Source organism: Sorex araneus, chromosome 4 (assembly GCF_027595985.1).
Source record: "Sorex araneus isolate mSorAra2 chromosome 4, mSorAra2.pri, whole genome shotgun sequence".
Taxonomy (NCBI): Eukaryota; Metazoa; Chordata; class Mammalia; order Eulipotyphla; family Soricidae; genus Sorex; species Sorex araneus.
In genome coordinates this window covers 106,798,885-106,821,381 of record NC_073305.1, presented here as the reverse complement: position 1 = coordinate 106,821,381, position 22,497 = coordinate 106,798,885, and the positions used below count along the sequence as shown (strand labels likewise).

The window sequence follows — 22,497 nt, the reverse complement described above, 5'->3', positions numbered from 1 at the left end:
AAGGAGTGCTGCCAAGGGTCATCGTGGCTGTACTGAGCAGTCTCAAAGCCAGGCGTATATCTGGTGGGGTAGGGGAATATGCAGTGCAGGGCAGTGCCAGGGATCCAACTTCTAGGCATGTGATATGTCCAGCTACTTAGTACCATTTTTAATTTTGTATTAACATACATAATAAGGTTTTTTTTTTTTTGGATATGCCAAAAACAGTAACAATAAGTCTGTCAATGACAGACGTTACTGGTGCCCGCTTAAACAAATTGATGAGCAACGGGATGACAGTGACAATAAGTTTTTAGCTAAATTTTTATTTACAAGGTGAAATATGCTGAATATTTGTAAATACTGACAATTTCTTTTTGCTTAGTGTTTTAAGAAAAAAGGGGCTAGAATGGTTCATTGTTTCTGTGTGCATATATGTTTTTCCTGTTTGAAAATGGATTTCATTGATCTTCTGTTCAAATGTGAGACCCTCAGTTCTGTCCCCACAATATATATACATAAACTATGTTTTTCCTTAGATAGTTCTAAGAACCCTACATCTTTTTTCCTTTTGGTAAAGTCATAGTTTAGGTTAGAAATAATTCCAACCTTGCTTATGTTAGAATTAAATAAAGTTTAGCTTTTACTTTCTTGTGTTGCCTTTCAGTTCTAGAGAATTCTTTGAAACATTCCAAGTCCTTGAATACTCTTCCAAGCCCTGGTCAATCCAGTTTTAGTCATGGCACTAGGAATAATTCTGCCAAAGAAAATACAGAAAAGGAAAAGCCAGTTAAGCGTAAAATGAAGTCACCTGTACTGTCAAAGACAGCTACTCTTACAAAATCATCAGCTGCCATTGAACAAGGTAAAGTGCTGTTTATATATTTCATAATACTGTAAATCATTGTTTAAATGGTGATTTTGTTGAAGTTAGCTTTTATGTATGCTTTCCAGGATGGTGAAAGAGGGGGAACTGAGAGGGCTTAGAGTTTGCACCACACCCAGCATTGCTTGGGAGCTACTTCTCTGCACCGGGACCACTCCTGGTGGTGTGCTGCTCAGGGGAACGTCGCAGTGTTGGGGATCAAACTAAGTTTACCCACTTACAACACAAGTGCCTTAGTAACTGTATATTGTCTCTCGGACCCTGTATCTACTTTTTATGTTACTTATTTAAAAGTTACTCTGTACCTCAGAAACCCAACACACAGATATTATTACTAAATAATTTATCTGGGTTGTCTATGCCTCATCTCAGTTCTAGTATACTACTGTTTTTTGACAGTGCTAGGGATTGAGGGATTGAACCCAGTGCCTCACTCATTGGAAAGCATGAGCTCTACCTGTAGGTTATATCCCCACCTGTAGTATATAATTTTTGACATTTTTTAGTTAGACATCATGTTCTGTAACTGCAGATTTTCACTATAAAGCCTTTTTGTTTGAAAGTTGGAGAAAGTAACTGATAAAACTCAACCTATGATGTGTTAAAATAATTGACTTCTTAGTGAACAACTTGAAAATGTGCTTTTTGCATCATAATTCCAAAGATTTTTAATACATTTCTGTATCATATGTACAGAAATATTTAAACCATTTCTTCTTCACTATTTTCCCCAGAAATCTCACTCAAATTTACTTATTTTTATGAAAACATTCTCATTTTTGGTTAATGGCATTTGACTCTACCTAGTAATATGCTTAAAATCTAGCAGTCATTAATTCTTTCTGTCTCTTAAATACCTTTAAAATTTATTTTTTCCTAAAATTTATTTTCAGTTTGTGGCCTTAATTTAGTTCTACAAAATTTTTCACCTGGCCTATTATCCTAATTTTCTAATTGCCCCCCTGCTTTAGTTTGTAACTCTTTTTGTACCTGGCCCATCTTTTACATTCAGCCAAAGTCATCTTTTTTATTTGTCTCCCTTCCACTCCCCAATAATATGTTAACGTGTGGCCACCCACAGTGGTACTCTAAAACTGTGCTGGCTCTAGGCAATAAGGGGTGCCATATGCAACTTATGCAACATATGCCTTATGCCATATGCCATATGCATCTGAACTCGGGTCAGATGCATGCAGGACAGGCAAGCAATAGGCTTACTTCCTGTTTTCTCTCTCCACCATCCCTTCACTTCACTCCCTGCCATGTGATCTTTCTGATTTCTCTCTGGCATATATGCAGATAATAATACATGTCCAGTAAATTAAGATTACCCCCCATCTTTACATGACACTTAAAATTAGATTAGAAAGTTTTTGCCTACTGTATAAGATCTTGGTTATTCTAATTCTAGCTTTCCTTATCCCTTTAATTTTCCAGTCATCCTTGAAAGTCTCTAATTTTTTTTTTCCTTTTTCCTTCCATTATATGTTTTTAAATGTATGTTTCAAGAGTTGCAAGTGTTGTATCCTTCAGGAAGCTTTCTTCTAAAGAAACTTTGGGTTTTTCTTTAGACGTAAGCACTTTTTTCAATTTCCAAAATACTTGTTTATTTCCTTTTGTGGCACTTAACATGTAGTTAAATTTATTCCTTTTTAAATATGTTTACCTCCATTGAAATCTGGGTGTAGCTCAAAAACAAAAGCAATAACAAAAAAGTTTCCATTTCTTTATAGTTTTTTTTTAATACAGTATTGTGGATCACACATCATAACAAAATAAATTCAAAATTTAGAAGAAAGGAATTTAATCCCTGTATTGCTTCTCTTTTTTTTTTTTTTTTTTTTTTTTTACAAGAAGGGGCCTGGACAGATTTGTGACCAATGAAAGATAATTTATTATAACTTTAATAAATTCTATTTAGAATGTGATTTCCAGCTTTTTTTTTTTTACTATTTTATAAAATATAATGATCTTTCTATTGGAGTCTGTTAGAATGAGATTTTTTATTTGGTAGTAGTAGCACACCTAGTGAACTTACTAACAAGTGCAGTCTTATTGGTGAGGTAAATGAAGAGTGTCAAATCCATGGTCTAAATAAATGATACAGAGTATTTCAGTGGATGTATATACTTCTTACATGAAACACAGAAGATATCCTTTTACTTCTGAGGAGCACAAGAAAATACACTATAAACTTTTTGATATCAGAAAGATTATAATCAAAACCGAAAGGGGATCTTGTGAATCACTCCAGTCTTTTTGCTTTTTGGGTCAGACCCGGCGATGCACAAGGGTTACTCCTGGTTCTACACTCAGGAATTAGTCCTGGCGGTGCTCAGGGGACCATATGGGATGTTGGGATTCGAACCCGGGTCGGCCTCGTGCAAGGCAAACACCCTACCGGCTGTGCTATCTCTCCAGCCCCTCTCCAGTCTTGATAGTTCCTTTTCCTCTGTATTTTGTGGAAAAGTCATTAAAGAAAGGTATAGATGAGATATGCTTGTTTATTCATATTTCCAAGTTATAAAGACATGGTATTTATGTTGATTATTTTCAGTAATTGAAATATTTGAAGGTTGGAATAGGGAAAAATTTTTATTTAGTGAAGTGAATAATTGCTCTAAGCTGTTACAAGAAGGTCATTTTGGGTAATGAAAATAATGCTGACATTTTGAGTGTATAGTAAAGATTAAGTATGAAGCCTGAGCTAATTCTTTGACTATAAGTTCATAACTTAAAGTCTTCGTTTAGAAAAGTTCTTTATTGATTAGGCTTTGTTTCCAATGTATGAGGTCATAGAAAGTTTATTAAAAGGTCTGCTTTTTGAATTTTAAATAGAAAATAAATGCTGTTATTGTATATTATTTTTGTTTTCTTATTTTCACTTTTTTTTTTTTAACTTTTTGGGTCACACCCGGAGATGCACAGGGGTTACTCCTGGCTCTGCACTCAGGAATTACTCCTGGTGGTGCTCAGGGAACCGTGTGGGATGCTGGGAATCGAACCTGGGTTGGCCACATGCAAGGCAAACGCCCTACCCGCTGTGCAGTCGCTCCAGTCCCTTCATTTTGTCTTCTAAAATGTCATATAGAAGTAAAACACAGTTGAATATTTTAAAGTTGGGCTTTTAAAACTTAAATAATAAGTGTATTGTTCTCTTTCTGCAGATTGTAAAAATAATGCTCTCATACCAGGAAGCATTCAAGTGAATGGCCATGGAGGGCAGCCATCTAAATTTGTGAAGAGAGGACCTGGAAGGAAGCCTAAGGTAGAAGCTAATACTAACAGTGGTGAAGTTATACAAAAGAAAAGGGGTAGAAAACCCAAAAAACTTCAGTATGTAAAGCCAGAAAATTTAGAGCAAAATAATGTGCATCCCATCAGAGATGAAGTAGTTCCTTCTTCAACATGCAATTTTCTTTCTGAAACTAACATCGTCAAGGAAGATTTGTTACAGAAGAAGAGTCGTGGAGGCAGAAAACCCAAAAGAAAGATGAAGACACAAAAACTAGATTCAGACCTTATAGTTCCTACAAGTGTTAAAATGCTAAGGAGAAGTAACCGCAAAAAGACAGATGATCCCATGGATGAGGAAGAAGAATTTGAGGAACTTAAAGGCTCTGAAACCCACATGAGAACTAGAAACCAAGGTCGAAGGACAGCTTTCTATAATGAGGATGACTCTGAAGAGGAACAGAGGCAACTCTTGTTTGAAGACACTTCTTTGACTTTTGGAACTTCTAGTAGAGGACGAGTCCGAAAGTTGACTGAAAAAGCAAAAGCTAATTTAATTGGTTGGTAACTTGTACCAAAATATTTTATTTCAAAATCTATAAAACAGGTACAGTTAAGGAATATGTAGAACTTAAGACTTCTGCTTCCTTGCTGCTATGGTGGATTAGGGAGTGTTATGGTTTGGTTTGCATAAAAACAAACAAAAAAACAAACAAAAAAACACAGGACACTTCACTTCTTTAAATGAATATATATATAAATATATACATATATATTTTAAATGTTTGCTATTTATTGCCCTTAGGTAGGTTATGCATTTCAACATTCATTTCATTCACTGTTTGAAACAAAAGAAATTGTGGACCTATAATAAATTCCATGTTTATCTCTGGAAAAGACAGTTCTGCTACACATTTAAGGAGCATAAGATTCCTAAGATAGAGCATTCATGTCAAAATGAATTATTTTTAACCTAGTAAAACACATTTCTATTGATAAAGAACTCATGCCCCTAGGAAGACAGATGTTAACCAGAGTAGCAGGAAATTTTAAAACTGTGTTTCCTCTAAAGGTAAATATAAGATTCCCATCATTTGATACTCTAAAATAAACTTCTAATTGTAGAGTGTTCATCTACCAAGAAGCTAGAGGATGCTTTTGCTATATTCCATTTCTGCCAAACTTAGAGAAAATGTACTGATGAAAGGAAACATATCCACATTGGAAAACATTTGACTGTCTAATTTTTCAGACCTTGATTCTTATATCAATCACTCAATCTCTGTTTATTGTGCCAAAGACTGAGAATCAGTGCAGTGGAAAGCCTGTTTTTGACTGTCAGGACAGCATACACTTTTCAATATTGGAAAGGAATATTATTCTAAAGAGCAAGTTATTGAAAAAGCTACACTGAGATGTATCTTTTCTTTTTTGGTACTAGTAGAAAATAATGCACTGGTGGGTCCTTTGACAGAGATGTTTTAGAGAAACTGTTTAAGTGGTTAAAGGATTCAAGGAAAATACAGGAAAAAAGGTATGGGATTTGATGTTTACTTATTGATCTGGAATAATGTCATTTCTAAACTTTAGACATATCTAATAGGCTAAACAGACTTACAAAGAAATATGTCTGTGTGTGTATGTGTATATATTGATAAATGGGTATAAATAAATATATATACAAACACATACTTATATACTATTACCCAGGTATAAATTCTTTTTTCAGGATTTTTTAGATAGTAGTAGAATAAAAATAATTTTAAAATGTCATACTTTATAGTTTAATTTTAAGGGGAAGATTGGTTATTTTCAATTATTAAAGGTTAAAATAGGCCAAATCACTTTTTATGCAATCATGTTTTATACAGTGGTCTCATTGCACATTGTGTTTTTTCTGCACTTTTTACGGTATCCTTATCACGCTGGTATGTCAATATACACCCTAAAGAAAAATTCCATTTAATGATTGTGCCTTGTATTCTATTATTTTTTGCATCATTAGTAAAATTAAGTTGTCTATTGTAAATGATAACTATATGACTTAGGAGAATGTATTGCTATATGTACTGCTATGGAAAAGGAAAGCAGTTATTTATTTGTTTATGGTACAGTTAGTTATTTTATACCTTAAAATCTGACATAAATGCCATTTCTATTGTTTAAAAATTATTGTCCATTTTTTTAAATGAAGAATGTAGTATTTTCTGAGGACTGGTATGGTACAAAAATGTAACCAAAATTTTCAAATACTACATTTTTTAAAACGTGAGGATGGAGAAAATATGTATCAGCATGACCCTGATGTAGAAAAATAAAGTCTTAAATTGAACCTTGGCAAAATATATAATACAATTATTTCTTTGCTTATTTCTGGTAGGGACAATGTTAGCTGTTATTTAATTGTCTTGGCAAATGGAAAGTGGTGCATTTGGGCTTTTTAGATTGTTTATAACTAAATTTGTACAAAAATACTCCTGTGAAATTAAGTAAACCATTTTCCAGATCCTTCTTGGATTGCTGTGATTTTGCAGTTGGAAGATAATTTCAGATTTTTCAGGTTTTTTGTATATTTTTTCTAACAATTATAACTATACTTAAAATTCAGTAGATAAACTCTTCATCATGCAGAAATGGATAACTTGGTTGTACAGTAAAATGAGTTTTTCAGTTACATCATATTGAAAATAAGTGTATATGTTTGAAATTTAAGTCATTGATGTGTTGCTTTTGAAGGCAATCTATTTGAAACATGTAATTTCCTGATCTTATCTGCATCTTGTTAGAAAAAATATGACTAAAATTCATTTTTGTAAAATTTACATGTATAGTTTTAAGGTGTGCGCAGAAAAAGGAAGAGCATACACAGTCTTAGGGTAGAATATATCCTCCAGCAAAATCTTACCTTCAACTATTATTTCTTTTGTTCTGAAGACACTGTATATTTATGACATTATTTGGACTTTCTTAGACACTGGTTTCTTAGTAAAAAAAACAGTTACTTGGGTCAGATTCATGGCAGTTGAAATACTTAAAGTATACTAATTATTCAAATACTTTTATATTTTTATAATTTAGCTTCTATGCATTGCAAAAATTTGAGAAATTGAAACCACCACCATTCTGTTTTGTTTCATTATTTGGAAAAATAGCCTGTTTGAGACAATGATACCATGTATTTACTTGTTTATGGGCCATAGGAAATGTTGGCAGTTCTTTTAGGTGAGCAATAAAAAAACAAAAAACTCATTTGAGAAATATATCTTACTACAAGCATGGAAAATAGAAATCAATTTACATACTTTTATGTACTTGAATAATCTCTCCTACTCCAGCATTGAATCCCAATTCAAATACTCTAAAATTTATATGCACAAGCAGTTTAAACATTGATCTTAATTCATTCTCACAACTCTGGGCAATAGATAATATACCATCTTACAATACTGTCCTTTGCCATCTCTTAATATTTAATTATTTTCTGCATATATTCATAAACTAAATCTTTGTTGTATTGTTTCCATTGTTTTTATTACTGCATAGCTTAATAATCTTGATATTTGATGACTACAAAAATATTTTATTTGAATTTTTAATAGAATACTTTTAAACTTCATTAGGTCACATCTGAAACATGAGTTTTTACTGAATTTACTATCACTTAGAAATGAATTACAAAACATCCTCAAGCAGCATCTATACCTAAAACACTCTTGCCAGCAGTGATTTATCACATTAACATTTGTAGCTTTTGAGGTGTAGCAACATTTATATGTTGAAAATATGACTTATTATATAAATTCCTCAAAGTTAATAGTTTAATTTTAGCATTCCATTTATACATACCTATAGATCTCAAATGTTAACTGGAAACAATTTTGAGTTTCAGTTTTATATCTAATAAAAGCAAATTGTTACTCTAAATGGTTTTGTTCACCTGAAATTTATTTTTGAGTTGGTTGAAAGGACCAAAATACCATGTTTGTTTAAAGGGCTCTAAATGTTCTCCTTATATGCAGGAAATAAGTGGTTTTAAAAGTCATTATTGGGGAAGTACTTTTATGGGCTGTAAATTATTCCCATACATACAAAGTATTTTTTACATAACGGGTTGTGAAGTGGCTTAGTTACATTTAGGTGAGAATTTAGTTTCCTACTAAAATTGGAAGAATAAACTTTATTCACTCTTTCCTCCTTGCACTTGCCCTCTGTTTCTCAAATTCCCAAGTGATTTGAATTCAGTTCAGATTTACTAAGAAATTATTTTTGTTTTAGTTACACTAAGCACTCCAAATGAAAGGTTATTTTGTACTATGTACAATAGGAAGAAGTCAGAAGACTGTAAGTACCACTTTTGACGCTCCAGAGTTATACCTTGTACACACTGCAGTAAACCAATTAGAAAATTTTGTGAGCTATAAATATTTTTAGTTTTGATAGCTCTGAAATTTTTTATATGCAGATAAAATCATCAGGAAATTAACCTTAAATGGCACAAACCAAATACATACAAGTGGGTAGCTGAGTTTTACATTTAAGGATCTAAGAGAATAGATTTGAGATGATAATACAGTACACATGCATATGATGCATATGCATACATCTGCTTGTGATTTAAGATTGTGCAAGTTGATTAGTGATGATGTTAAAGTATAAATTGCCACAAAGTACAGTTACATTTTGGACCATATTAAAACTACAAGAAGACAGGGTCTTACTAAAGATCTTAGAGGAAATTATTAAATCCTGTCACTAGACATGTAGAATGTAGCTCAATTTTTTTTTTAAATAACTGACCTAGAGGGTGAAAGTTGAAACTGACACATTTTCAAATTAAAATTATGTTTATTTTGTACAGAAAACTGTTAAACACAAGCAAATTTGTTGTATGTAATAAATAACAGAGTTTTAAAACAAATTATTTAGCTTTATTGAGGTTTTGTTTCTTTCTTTCTTGAAACTTGGAGTATCATGTTATAAATGGCAGTCTCACATCAGAATAGCAGTGCCCTTTCTTTTTTGTACATAATGATTGGACCTTTCATTACTGTTATGTGGACACTTTCTATGTTAGTTTTGATGCATAATTCTTTGAATCCTTTTATACGAACTAGAATGTATGTGTAAGAATTCCTGTCCCTGCAATGTAGTAACTACAAACTTATTTTTAAATAAATAGAAAACTTGTTTTTCTAAGCTATTTTGTAGAGGCTCTTGATTTCTTTATGATTTTTTTGGCAACAATATTTAGTACATAATTTCAACAAAGCCTATTATATGAATGTTATTGTGTTAGAATTTCCAGCACTGTTTTCTGTAATGTAAAATTAGCCAAGTAAAGGATCCTGGATATCCTAATGTAATTTAATTTTCCAAGTAAGAGTTTTAAAAATTACTTTTTAATATATGTACTTATAAACAAGTTTGTTGATTGTTGCTCTGTGTAAGTTACTCTACTAGTAATACATACTTTGATATTCAATTGATTATGTAAGGTATGTTCCAAAGGAACACTTTGCACAAATAGTTTTTCAAAAATGGGAAATACAATTTCTGAGGGGAAATTTTAATGAAATGATGAAATGTGCTTGTTAGGCAGTTGTACAGATACTGATTTGTTGTTATTGCTATTTTATTAAAATTTAATTTGGGGGCTAAAGCGATAGCACAGCGGGTAGGGCATTTGCCTTGCATGAGGACAACCCGGGTTCAATTCCCAGCATCCCATATGGTCCCCTGAGCACCGCCAGGAGTAATTCCTGAGTGCAGAGCCAGGAGTAACCCCTGTGCATCACCAGGTATGACCCAAAAAGCAAAAAAATTAAAAAAGATTAAAAAAATAATTTTATTTGACATGTATGAATGTTTTGAGACTTCCAGAAACTTTTTAGTAATGGCAATGACAGTTCAAGTTAAGCATATGAATTTGTGCTCTTGGTTATTTCTCAAGTAGTTTTGTATAATTGACTATACAAAACAAATTTTGAGTCAGGAGAGCAAGTAAATATTCCTGGGCACAGTTCTGAAGTTTCTTAGTACTTTCTAAGTGCAAAAAAATTTATTCGTGGCAACCACTTCCACTGACTTCTCTTTTAATTACATTAACTTCATGTTGTAGGCTTAGTTTCCTCATTAGGGGCAGAATTAAAAACCAAAGCTAAAAACATATTCTTTGTAATAGAGTAATTTATATTCTCTTACACTTAACATTTATTATGTTGGTTATTTTTATGAATAATGGAAACACTTTTTAATTAGCTAGGTAATGTTAGCAGCATAGTGTAATGGAATGAATTAAAAGCAGTTATTTCATCATTTTGAAATTATTTTCCTCACCTATAAAGTTAAAAATGACTAATCTGCAAAGTAAATGCACTTTTTCCTTTGTACTCATCACTCAGTCTTGAATTTTTTAGTACCTAAGATGTACTATTAAATGTTTAGCTTTCAAGCAAGTTGTGTCTTGTGCTTACAGCCCAGTTGTAATAGGTGGAAAATCTCATTCCTTAGAAGAAAGGAATTTTTGAGTGCATTTTGGCAATACTATTATTCAGAGTTAAATTGAAATCTGTTTACTACTGAAAAAAAATACTAGTTTATTTCTAGAAGGCTTCTGAAAAATTTCGTTTCAGTGTTAAAAAGCATGCTGAAATTTTTTAGTCTAGTGTTGGGAAAGCAAAATAAAAGCTTTCAGAAGATTTGTAATCATTTGTTCAGCTAAGATTATGGGTGCTTGAGATGAAAATTAGTTTCCAATTTGCAAAAAATAAATTGATATTTAAAATTAAGTGTAGAGGGGGCCGGAGCGATAGCACAGCGGGTAGGGCGTTTGCCTTGCACGCGGCCGACCCGAGTTCAATCCCCAGCATCCCATATGGTCCCCCAAGCACTGCCAGGAGTAATTCCTGAGTGCAGAGCCAGGAGTAACCCTTGAGCATCGCTGGGTGTGACCCAAAAAGAAAAAAATAAGTGTAGAATGTAACGGTTTTAAAGGGAACATCTTTCACAAGTGGGAATTTACATTTTCTTATTAAATATAAAGTCATGGACATTTAAAATAACCGTATTTTTATGAGAGGGAAAATCGGAGAGGATTACATGGAAATTAAAGAGCAGCTCAGGCTTCCCAGCAGTAACCTCCCTCCACTTTCCTCCACTATACCTTTGTAGAAACCAAGTTCAACTCCTTTTCAACTGCACTGATCACTGCACTGGCTCTTTTCACATACAATTTTTCTTTGTCTTACCTATCTGTACAAGACATCTGTTCTAAAGTGTTAATTCATACTGATAGTGTTTTGGTTAATCTGTACTAATTAAATTCTGCCAAGTAATAGAATACCTGTCGTAATAACCTCTCTCTCTCTCTCTCTCTCTCTCTCTCTCTCTCTCTCTCTCTCTCTCTCTCTCTCTCTCTCTCTCTCTCTCTCTCTCTCTCTTTCTCTCTCTCTCTCTCTCTCTCTCTCTCATTTACAGACACATCTGGTAGTACCCAGGGAGTACTGACATTCCTGATGGTATTTGGGGTCATGTGTCTTGGAGGGTTAAACTCTGGCTTCCTGCATGAAAAGCACTTAAGTCCATTGAGCCATACTTTTAATTCCTACTAATTTATTTAAACTGCATACTGATTTTAGAGAGTATCCTGCCTGCACGGCAGAGCCTGGTGAGCTACCCGTAGCGTATTCGATATTCCAAAAACAGTAACAAGTCTCACAATGAAAACGCTACTGGTGCCCACTTGAGCAAATCAATGAACAATGGGACTACAGTGCAAGTGCAACTAACTTTAGAAATTTGGTGTGATTACTATTTCATCATTCATTAAAGCAGTTTCTCAAGCAGGTACCATAAGCCCCCAACCCTTTCTATGGACCCCTGAGATACTCAAAAGCAGCTGAATAAATAGGGCTATGGCAGAAGACTAGAGGTTTAAATGGTAACCCGGGGGCTGCAGGAAGAAAGTAAGGTGGGAACATGTCCATAGTTGGAAATCAAAACAGACTAACTCCCAATTGAGTGACTGGATTAGTGAATGATTTATATGTGTTATTTACAATGTTGGCCCTAAAAACATCTTTCTGTGTTGATTTTTATATACCTATATACAAGCCATCAAGAAGTCCTTTTTTCACTACAGTAATGATTGGGGTGGGTAAAGATTGTCACCACAGCCTGCTGATGCTCAGGTACTGGCTTTCTGGTGTCACTTCTGAAGGAGATCTTGTGGCGCCAAGGGTTGAGTTGGGTTAGCCACATGCTAAGCGAGTGCCTTAACCCTGTGTACTATCTCTCCAGTACCCATAACTTTTTTTTTTTTAATTTAGATAGTATGTAGGGCTGGAGCAATAGCACAGCAGGTAGGTTGTTGCCTTGCACGCAGCCGACCCAGGTTTTATTTCTCCGCCCCTCTCTGAGAGCCCCGCAAGCTACCGAGAGTATCTCGATATGCCAAAAACAGTAACGTCTCACAATGGAGTGACAGTGACAGTATGTAATAAATTTCACTAGTGTGACGGATCATGTTTTCTTTGCTTAATTCCAATAATGTATCTCTAGACGTGTTCAGTTTCCCCTAGTCAACCTGGAAATAAGGATTTTAATTTAAAAAAAATTTTTTAAATCCTTGGGGATGGGAGAGGCCTGAGGATCAGAAAGACTGGAAAATCCATAAAACCAATCCCAAGTGAAGCAATATTCAATCCTGAGTAAAGGAAGGAGGGGAGCAAGGCTGAATAACAGCATCACAGAAGTGTGGCTCAATGATGAAGTTCATTGGAGGATCCTTGACACAAAGGCAGAACAGGAAAGGGTATGAAGGGAATGGAGGTAGGAAAAGGGAAAGAAAAGGGGGAGAGGGAAGGAGGGATTTGGAAGGAGACGAGGGAGAAATTCTTGTCTTGAACCTTGGTTCAAGAATTCTATGTACATGGAATTTTTGTAAGTCAAATATTCTTTTTTCAAGTTTTGGGCTTCTGACTACATTGTTACATTATTAGAAATGCTGATTCACAGTCCTAGTCTCAACGTTTAGCATAATTATGCAACAAAGTAGCTAAGCAGTCACACCCAGAGACTTCCCCCTCCACCCTCCCACCTACCCCCACCCCATGTAATCCAACATCCATGTAATGGCCAACATCCAGAGACTATAAAGCCAAGCTCCCGGACATCTAGTAGCCTAGTTCTCCCTCTTGGAGAACCTAACAAGCTACCGAGAGTCTATTGCCCACTTGGAAGAGCCTGGCAAGCTCCCCGTTGTATATTCATATCCAAAATACAGTAACAGATATATACACACCTCTCTGAGATCTGGCAAGCTACTGAGAGTATCCCGCCCACATGGCAGAGCCTGGCAAGCTACCTGTGGCATATTCGATATGCCAAAAACAGTAACAGTAGGGCTCATTCCCTTGACCGTGAGAGCCTCCAATTGTTGGGAAAGATGACTAAGGAGAGGCTCCTAAAATCTCAGTGCTGAGTTTAATAGAGACATTACTGGTGCCCGCTCAAGTAAATCCATGACAATGGGATGACAGTGATCCAGTGACAGCGATGCAACAAAGTATACGGGATCCACAGAATGGCCAGGAGATCACATTTTAAACATAACATTATCTGCCTATAATTCCTAAATTGTAGAGCTATAACTTACTAATGTTTATTGATAACCCCCCAAACCTAATTCAGCTCATTAAACCAAATGTAACAGTGCTTTAATAAGGCAGTTGTTTCCTCATTACATATGGACAATGGAGGGTTTATTGGAAATCTGTGAGCAATTTTGTATATTGCGTATTTCACCAAGAGCTTTGAAATTGTTGTTGCATTGAATTAGTATCTTTAATTTGAATGAGAAAGGTAGGGACTGAAAAAAAGGGAATTTAGGTGGTATAGCTCCACCAAACATAAAACACAAATGTCAGATTCCAACTGCACATTAAAACCACCTGAGAACTGTATTTTTTCCTCTCATACAAGTTTTCTCCTACTCTACCAGTAATCCTGGTGTGCAAAAGCAAGACAATTTATTTTGAAAACATGGAAGTACTATATTATGATAATTCCGCTACCAAAACTTCGGTAATGGCCTATCTTTTGGGGTTTTTTTGTGGGGGGTTGGGGGGCGGACCATGCCAGTGGTACTCAGGGCTTACTCCTGGCTCTGCACTCAGAAATCACTCCTGGAAGTTTGGGGGGACCATATGGGATGTCGGATCAAACCCAGGTGGACTATGTGCAAGGCAAATGCCCTACCTGCTGTACTATCTCCAACCCCATGTAATAGCCTATCTTTAAAAATAAGATTTAGATTGATTTGCAACTTTAAAAGTTACAGTACGGAATTAACTTCATAATTTTTATCATTTGAAAGATTATTAGAGGCACCTTGTTCCTTGAGTCTTGATTTTCAATGTTCTTGAGTTTGGATTTCTGATGTTACATTTTTCAATGATCTACACGTTGTTGAAATTTTTAAGTTAATAAAATCATTTAATACCTCGTTAACACAAGCTTCTTTAAACTGAGAGAAATGGTTAAAATTATGTATTTAGTGAAAGTTTATTTTCGGACACTGCATGGGACTCATGGGAACACTTCGTTGGACTGGAGCGACAGCACAGCGTTTGCCTTGAACATGACTGTGGCTGGGTTCTGGAGGCAAAATACTTTTTCTTAAACAACCCCAAGGGTTTTTTTTGCCTCCTACAATAATAAATTTTCTCTAAAACAGTTATTTAGGGGACTAAGTTATCACTTTTTCTGCTTCTGTTTCGGTGCTTTAGGTGGCTCCGCTCGCGCCCTGCGGTCATGCTCTGCTCCGAAGTGACCCATGAAGTGACCCACGCCGGCTCCGCAGCAAGAAGAGGGCGTGGCCCACGGTGGAGGAGCCCCTGCGCTCCGCTTTGTGCGGCTCTTGGAGTACGCGACCGCCTGGACCAAGGGGTCCAAGCGCGCGGTGCGCTATGACCAGTACAGTGCCGCCAATGGAGAAAGCCCTGGTGAAAACCGACGTTCAGATAGCTCTTCCTGTTCCGGCTTGACTGCAAAACACTTCATAGATGTTGGAGGTAATATATTTACATTTTTATTTGAAAATATTTATAATTGTTTACTTTGCTGTTGCTTAGGAAGCAATTATCAGTGACAGGTTGTATTTTTGTCTTCTAGAAAAGGAAATGAGTTCTGTTGTGTCCTTTTAATTTGTATTAATTCATTTGTTCTCATCACATTTTTATCTTCTTTTCCCATATGTTTTTGTTTTAATTGGAAAATAAAAATTGAATATATGGTGCACAATATGATGCTTTGATATATTCATTATGAAATTATTGCTCCAGTTAAGGTAGTTACTATATCTGTTACCTTACATAGTTACTTTTTGTAGTGAGAACAGGTAAGAGCTTTTAAGTATACAATAGAGTATTATTAACATGAGTCACCAAGATGCATATCAGAAACCCAGAAGTTACTCATCCCATAACTGAAAGCCATCAATTTGTTATCAGCAGTAATATACATACATATGAAGATAAACATTTTATATTTACATATTATGAATTTTACTTCACACTGTAATGAACATGAAAGAATAACTATCTCTTTGAGATACTAATTTAATTTTCTTTGAATATATTAGAAGTGAAATTATTAGATGGTGTATAGGGTTTTTTAATATTTTGAGGAATCTTCATACTGCTAAACTATTGTTTTTATTTTTTAATTTTTTATAATTTTTAACACCCTTTATTCAATAAGAGATAAATTATACCAAAAAGGTTAAAGAACTGGGAGGATCTGATGAAAATATAAATGCTAAAAAAATGAAATACTCAAATAGAGATCTCAAATTCAGATCTTTCTATCTGAACAACATTCAGATCTTTAGTTGAAAGATCTGAATAATGATCAACACCTTGATCCAATTAATATCTAGCATTATGCTGTGTATTGTATTTTATTTATTTTTATTTTTATTAGTACACTATTTTCATGTTAAAAGAGAAAGTATAAATTAATTTATCATATCTGTCAAAGGCAAAAAATGAATTTGCACAGAGAAACAAAAAGAGGGGTTATTAAAACTTGAACAATTTTGAAAGCAAAAACTCATTTTCTGGGCCTCTCCACAGATGTGACCCCGGTGCCGCATGTGTGTGGCCTCTCTGCAGCTGCACGAACATGATTCCAAAGGCCAGCTAAACTACTTATGGTACCGGCAGCTTCTTGCAGAAATGTCTCTAGACTTCGAACTAAGTCGTGGCTCCATGTCTGCCCAGGGGGAAAAGGTTTTTCTCTCTCTAGCCTTTTCCTTGCCGGGGGCGAAGGGTGTGGTGACCGCCAGTTTATGAGGACCATTAATGAGAGGTACAAGCTTGCAATGATCCAGTTTCTCCAGAAATTTCCCTGGACTTAGTAAAATACAGAAATCCAAAACCACGCGGTCGATATCATGGCTGCATGACCTCATATCTCTTCAGGTCTAGGGGGGAAACTCCAAACAATAATAGTGAGATTTTTGTTGAAATATTGAATTTAACCAAAGTAAAGTGAAATTTATCAGTTACAAAGGCAAGGGTGGGGTTGGGGAGGCTGCGGTGGTGGGAGGTATACTGGGGATTTTTGGTGGTGGAGTATGTGCACTGGTGAAGGGATGGTTGTTTGAGCATTATAAAACTGAGACTTAAGCCTGAAAGCTTTGTAATTTTCCACATGGTGACTCAATAAAAATATTAATTAAAAAAAGCTCATTTTCTTTCTATGTATAAGCTATTTATTTCTGTTAGAGGTCACTAGCTTTTATGTATATATATATCATACATAGTATATATAAACAGAGGTGTCATCATAGGAAATATGAACTATTTTTAAAGATACAATCTTTTGTTCTATCAGTCTTACTTTCTGAGTTCATTTTATGCCAATTATTAATGAACTTAAAGGTGCACTATATATTTATGTGCTTACAGATCTGCCATGTTATTTTAAATATGTAAATATTGGGTAAAGAGGCACATATTGTATGCATGTAGAAAAATGAATATTACATGGAACCTAAATTCTTGCTAATATATTTTTTCTATATCTTTAATAGCATACTCTTTATTTCTCCATAAAATAATTTGTAGTATATGTTGTGATGTATATATGCATGTATAAAATGTGTATACATATTTATTTTGTATGCTTTTCTGCCCCTCTCGGAGAGCCCGGCAAGCCACTGAGAGTATCTTGCTTGTATGGCAGAGCCTGGCAAGCTACCCGTGGCGTATTTGATATGCCCAAAACAGTAACAACGATGTTACTGTCACCCGCTCAAGCAAATCGATGAGCAACAGGGTGACAGTGACAGTGACAGTGATGCTTTTACAGAAGGTAAACTGTTTTGTCACTGTTCTATAAAATGTATTGTATATGAGGCCTTGGGCTGGAGTGATAGCACAGCGGTTAGGCGTTCACCTTTCACGTGGCCGACCTATGTTCGATTCCTCCGCCCCTCTCAGAGAGCTTGGCAAGCTATCAAGAGTATCTCGCCCGCACGGCAGAGCCTGGCAAGCTACCCATGCGTATTGGATATGCCAAAAACAGTAACAATAAGTCTCTCAATGAGAGACGTTACTGGTGCCCACTCGAACAAATCGATGAGCAACGGGATGACAGTGACAGTGACAGTGATGTGAGGCCTTGCATGAGGCCAGCTCTGGTTTAATTTCTAGCACTGCATAAGATCCCCCGAGCACAGCGTGGAGTGACCCCTGAGCACAGAGCCAGGAGTAATAAACCCTAAGCACACCTATGGGTGACCCCCAAATAAACAAAAATATTATGTGAACATAACATGTCTAAGCATACGGTTTCCAGTAAACATGACGGTTGCTTCCAGCCTTTGTTCTTACCAACAATCTTTTCATGAACATTATCTCTTATGTTTGCTTTTGTCCCATTACAACCCATTCCCTGGGGGGGTATGGGTTTGTTTGTATGTGTGTGTGCGTATGTGCATGTGCGCATGAGCGCGTGTCTGCGTGCATGCATGCGTGGTAACAATTCTGACTATTACTCTTTTACTTAAAGTCTTCAACTTGATGGCGTGGCATAACTGCCTAGAAGAATATTCCAGATGTTCTAAAATGATGTCAAGATAACTACAGTAATTCAAACAATTCCTTTTTCAGGCTATACAACAGAGATGATGCAAAGTGAATTTGTTTCTTTTTCCTTTTTATTAGCAGAAACTACCTTTGTCCTGGTCTGCTCTATACTCTGATACTACAGATACTCTGAATGTGTTCAGAAGTGAAAATAAACCTGAACACCAATGTTTTGTAGGAAAAATATAAACTTGTAGGAAGTTGTATCAAAAAAGTGAACTGTGATTTTAAAAGCCTGGGAAGAGTTTTCAAGCATGGCCCTAATGTGCATAACTATCAACTCATTTATATTTCTGCCTCTCTCTCTAAAGCTTTTGTTTGTTTGTTTGTTGTTTGTTTAAGGAGTCCATTATTCCCAAGTGGCCTGCCCTTCAGCATGGGGTAGAGATTCAAACCCTTCTATGTCCCGGTACCTGTAGCAGTGGCTGAAAGAGTTTAGGAAATTTGGGTCATCTCACATGTCCAGGTGCAGCCATTCCCATTTAAACAAACCAAATGGTCTCCAGTGAATGTATTTGTGCAAGACTCTAGTTTGTGAGGAAGACCTTCCATTGCATCTGTGGGCCTGGCACAGTGATTTAGACATAGTAGGTATTTGCACGGCACACTCATGCTAGGGATAATAGGTTAATAGTGTAAGACAACCGAGGATTACCCGCTTATTTCAGTGACTGGAGGACTAGATGAGTTAACGCTGGAAATCAGGTAGGAAGAACAGTGCTCTTTCCTCTGGTGGAAGAAAAAACGCCAGGGTGGGGATGGCTGTCCCTTGAAGATTGTGATTCAAACTTGAGATTTCACAGGGAGATCAGTAAGCCTGACATCCCAGGGAAGCGGCAAGAAATCTTGGAGGGTTGAATTTGCTTCTGGAGCGCGGGGCGGAGGAAGGAACCTGTGGAGTTTCATCCCGCAAAATAGTTGGACCTTCCCGCTGCCAGGCATCCGGACCCAGGAAGGGCTCGCGCTAGGAAGAGTGTGGCCCAGCTCCTCTCTCTCCTGGTGTGGCTTGGGGACTGGGGCTGGCCTGGTGTCGGGAGTAGTCTCTCTTAGTCTCTCTAACTAAACAGTAAGAGAGAAAGGCAGAGAGTTAGGGCCTGGGGCGATCTTGGACCGTGCCCCTGATGCTTATGGGCACAGGAAGAAGGTGCCGTGGCCCAGGGAGGAACTTCACTGCCCAGTTGGACAAAATACTGAACGCCACAAGGCAAGAAGTGTTCTCACCCGCTGCCACTGCCAGGGTGCCTTCGCTGAATGCATGCCCAGCAAGGGGCGCGCGGCCACGTTTCCAAGGCAACCAACACCCGGGACGGTGGGGCTGCTGGACCTGGGAGGATGGAGAAAGTGAGTCTTGCCTCTACCCTCCCGGTCGCTCCCGAGGTGCAGGGCAGGGAGCTCTGGCAGTGGCCTTGGCTTCCATAGGTTTAATCTCAGGGTCCTGAATCTTCTAGTCAATGTCCCCCGGGATGTTCTGTCCCGCCACCCACCTCCTCCAGCCCAGTACACTTTCCTAGGATGAGATCTCCCGTGTGCTGCTCCTCCAGTTTCCACCGTGGGCAGGGTACGGCAGTAGGGGTGGGCAGCAGACAAGGATGAGGCTGCAGGGATGTGGCTGCAGCGGTGACATTGCAGGTAGAGATGAGGTGGTAGGGGTCAGGCTGCAGGCAGAGATGAGGCTGCAGGGGAGGGTGAAGGCGGGGATGAGGCTGCAGGCAGGGGTGTGGCTGTGTGCTCACTCACCTCTCTGCCTGGGGAGTGTGGTCAGGTGAGAGACCTGCGCACCTGGATTCCTCACAGGGACCAGGATCGAGGAACACCCTGCTGGGAACGTTTTTGGGGGTTTGGGAGAGGAAGAAGGTGGGGATAGGTGCAATTAGTTGACTTGTTTTAGGATTTAGGGGAGAGGAAGGGCTTGCTTTTCATCTGTGAGGTGAAATTTGATTTTGTTTGGTTTTTTGTTCTCCGCCATTTCTCTCTTGTAGTTGCTCTGCCCTCTCATTGTCACAGGCCATTCTTTGACATGTTTTGTTTTTCCATTAGGATCCTCTTAGTATCTCCTGTGGGGACTGAGCTGGGTCCCCCTCGAAGGGAGGGGCTGTTGGTGATCAGCAAGCTTGGGAATGTGACGGGGATGGGTGTAGTTTTGAACATGGGACAATGTGTTTATCAGGCAAGCAGCTTAAGGCTTCCAGCCATCTTCCAGGATCCCATTCCTCCTTTCACCTGCCTCTCATCTGCTTATATATAGTTCTTCACACAGTAACTCCTGACTCTACTGGACATGGATTATTTTTTCTGAAAAAATATTACCACTAAATTAATACTTCTTACTGGCAGTTTACTCAGTCATTCTGTGTTGATTCCTTAGCTAAAATCTCGTTAGTACTTTTGTGTGCTCCATATTGTTTCACGCTGTGGATGGCATGAACTTTCAATATGTTCTGGATGATTGATCACGCTTTTATGTAGGGAGAAACCCAGTATCTCCTCATTACTCTCTGCCCTTGGAAGATAGTGGAGTATGGATGAATAAATTATAAGTCTGCCCTTTCAGTTTAGTATAATACTTCAACAAAAGTTGAACACCTCAAAGTTGTGATTAGCTATAAGAAGTGGAAATTTTCTTAAATATAGTGTTAAGAAGTTGAGCAGTGATGGGCAAAAGGAGACCCCAAAATGTTGGAGAATTATTGTCATCCTAGTGACAATGTAGTTTCTAAAATGTATTTATTTTTTATTCTGAAGGGCAATGGATAAGTGACCTTTTTGTTTTTCTACTTTCTTTTCTACTCTCCTTTATCTATAATTTTCCTTTTTAGATAATAAACTATTATTCAGGAAATAATACTACTCAATCTTCCATATATACCTGACATTTATTTATTCTAGCATACATAAAATCTTACTTTCAGCTTTTTGCTGGTGTTTAGACTCTGGGGAAAAGAAATCACTAGCACTAACTGATTCTATTTCAGATGCTCAATATCCAATCTGATCCGGATTTTATCTCATTAAATTTATAGTTTTGTGAATTCTTGGGACAACATAGAAACATAACTAAACCATGTGATATCACCAATTGATCTTAGGACCTACAAGGCCTTTGAGCCATCTATCTGGATCTGGCTATAAGTCTAGAGATTTCAACTACCTTGATCATATTGGTCAGTTTGCATACTACCTCAATCTGTACCATTGAATTTTTTTTTTTTTCTTTTTGGGTCACACCCGGTGATGCTCAGGGCTGACTCCTAGCTTTGCACTCAGGAAATTACTCCTGGCGGTGCTCAGGGGACCATATGGGATGCTAGGAATCGAACCCGGGTCGGTCATGTGCAAGGCAAACACCCTACCCGCTGTACTACTGCTCAAGCCCCGGTACCATTGAATCTTAATCATTTTATGAATAAGTATAATGAAGATAAATGTATGCCTACTCTGCATAAATTAAATCAGTAAAACACTGATATTTTAGTAATAATTTCGGAGACTGTCGAGAGATAATATAGGGGTTAAGGTGTTTGTCTTGCATGCACTAGCCCCATTCAATTCCTGGCACCCCCATTGGGTCTCCTGAGCACCACTGAGAATGATCATTGAACATAAAGCCTTCTGTTAAGCCCCAAGAACAGGCAGGTGTGACACTCCCCCGAAAAAAAAAAAACCTCCAAATATATTTTTTGCTTAATTTTGTTGACATTCAATAAATAGACTTTGAATTAATTACACTTCACTCCTATTCAAATATAGCATATATCACGCTGACCTTTTTAGAATAACTTTAGCATAAGCTAAAAATTTTTTCTTTTGATGCTATTTGCTTTCTTGAGCTAAAATAAATTTACTCGATTTGTTACACTAATTCTGTTAAAAGTGGAATTACAATAAATATGACTAATTCAATAAGATTAAATATACTTTCTGTCTGAGCTATAAATTTATTATTGCTATGAAGTCCAAAGATAATATCCTAAAATAGGCTCTGAAAGTAAAATAAAGCTAGTGGAAACAAATTCAATTTAAACATCTCTTTATTAAGTTATAACCGAATTTATTAGATGCCATTTCATAGTAGTTTCTACCAGAATTTGAAGAACAACTTTATCTAGGCAATATGTTGTCCTATATTTTGTTCCGTTTTGATTAAGGGCCACTCACAGCAGTGCTCAGGGGCGATCCCTGTGTCAGGGATCATTCTTGGCAGTAGTGGGCTGGAGTGATAGCACAGTGGGTAGGGCGTTTGCCTTG

The 22,497-nt window shown here is 36.8% G+C and overlaps 1 protein-coding gene across 4 annotated transcripts in view; it reads left to right on the top strand.

Annotated features, from left to right (window-relative positions):
- PHIP (pleckstrin homology domain interacting protein) overlaps positions 1-16,632 on the top strand; it is a 142,635-nt gene extending 126,003 nt beyond the window's left edge. Inside the window, exons 39-42 of one of the 4 annotated variants that reach the window (XM_055134740.1) lie at positions 647-844; positions 4,033-4,659; positions 14,887-15,171; positions 16,234-16,632. In XM_055134740.1, coding sequence (XP_054990715.1) covers positions 647-844; positions 4,033-4,659; positions 14,887-14,930 — 869 coding nt within the window. In that variant the 3' untranslated portion in view covers positions 14,931-15,171; positions 16,234-16,632. Of the gene's footprint in view, positions 1-646; positions 845-4,032; positions 9,296-11,575; positions 11,621-14,886; positions 15,172-16,233 lie in introns of those variants that run through there. The other 3 variants (XM_055134742.1, XM_055134743.1, XM_055134741.1) reach the window with 3 other exon arrangements.
- Positions 16,633-22,497: the final 5,865 nt, after the last annotated feature.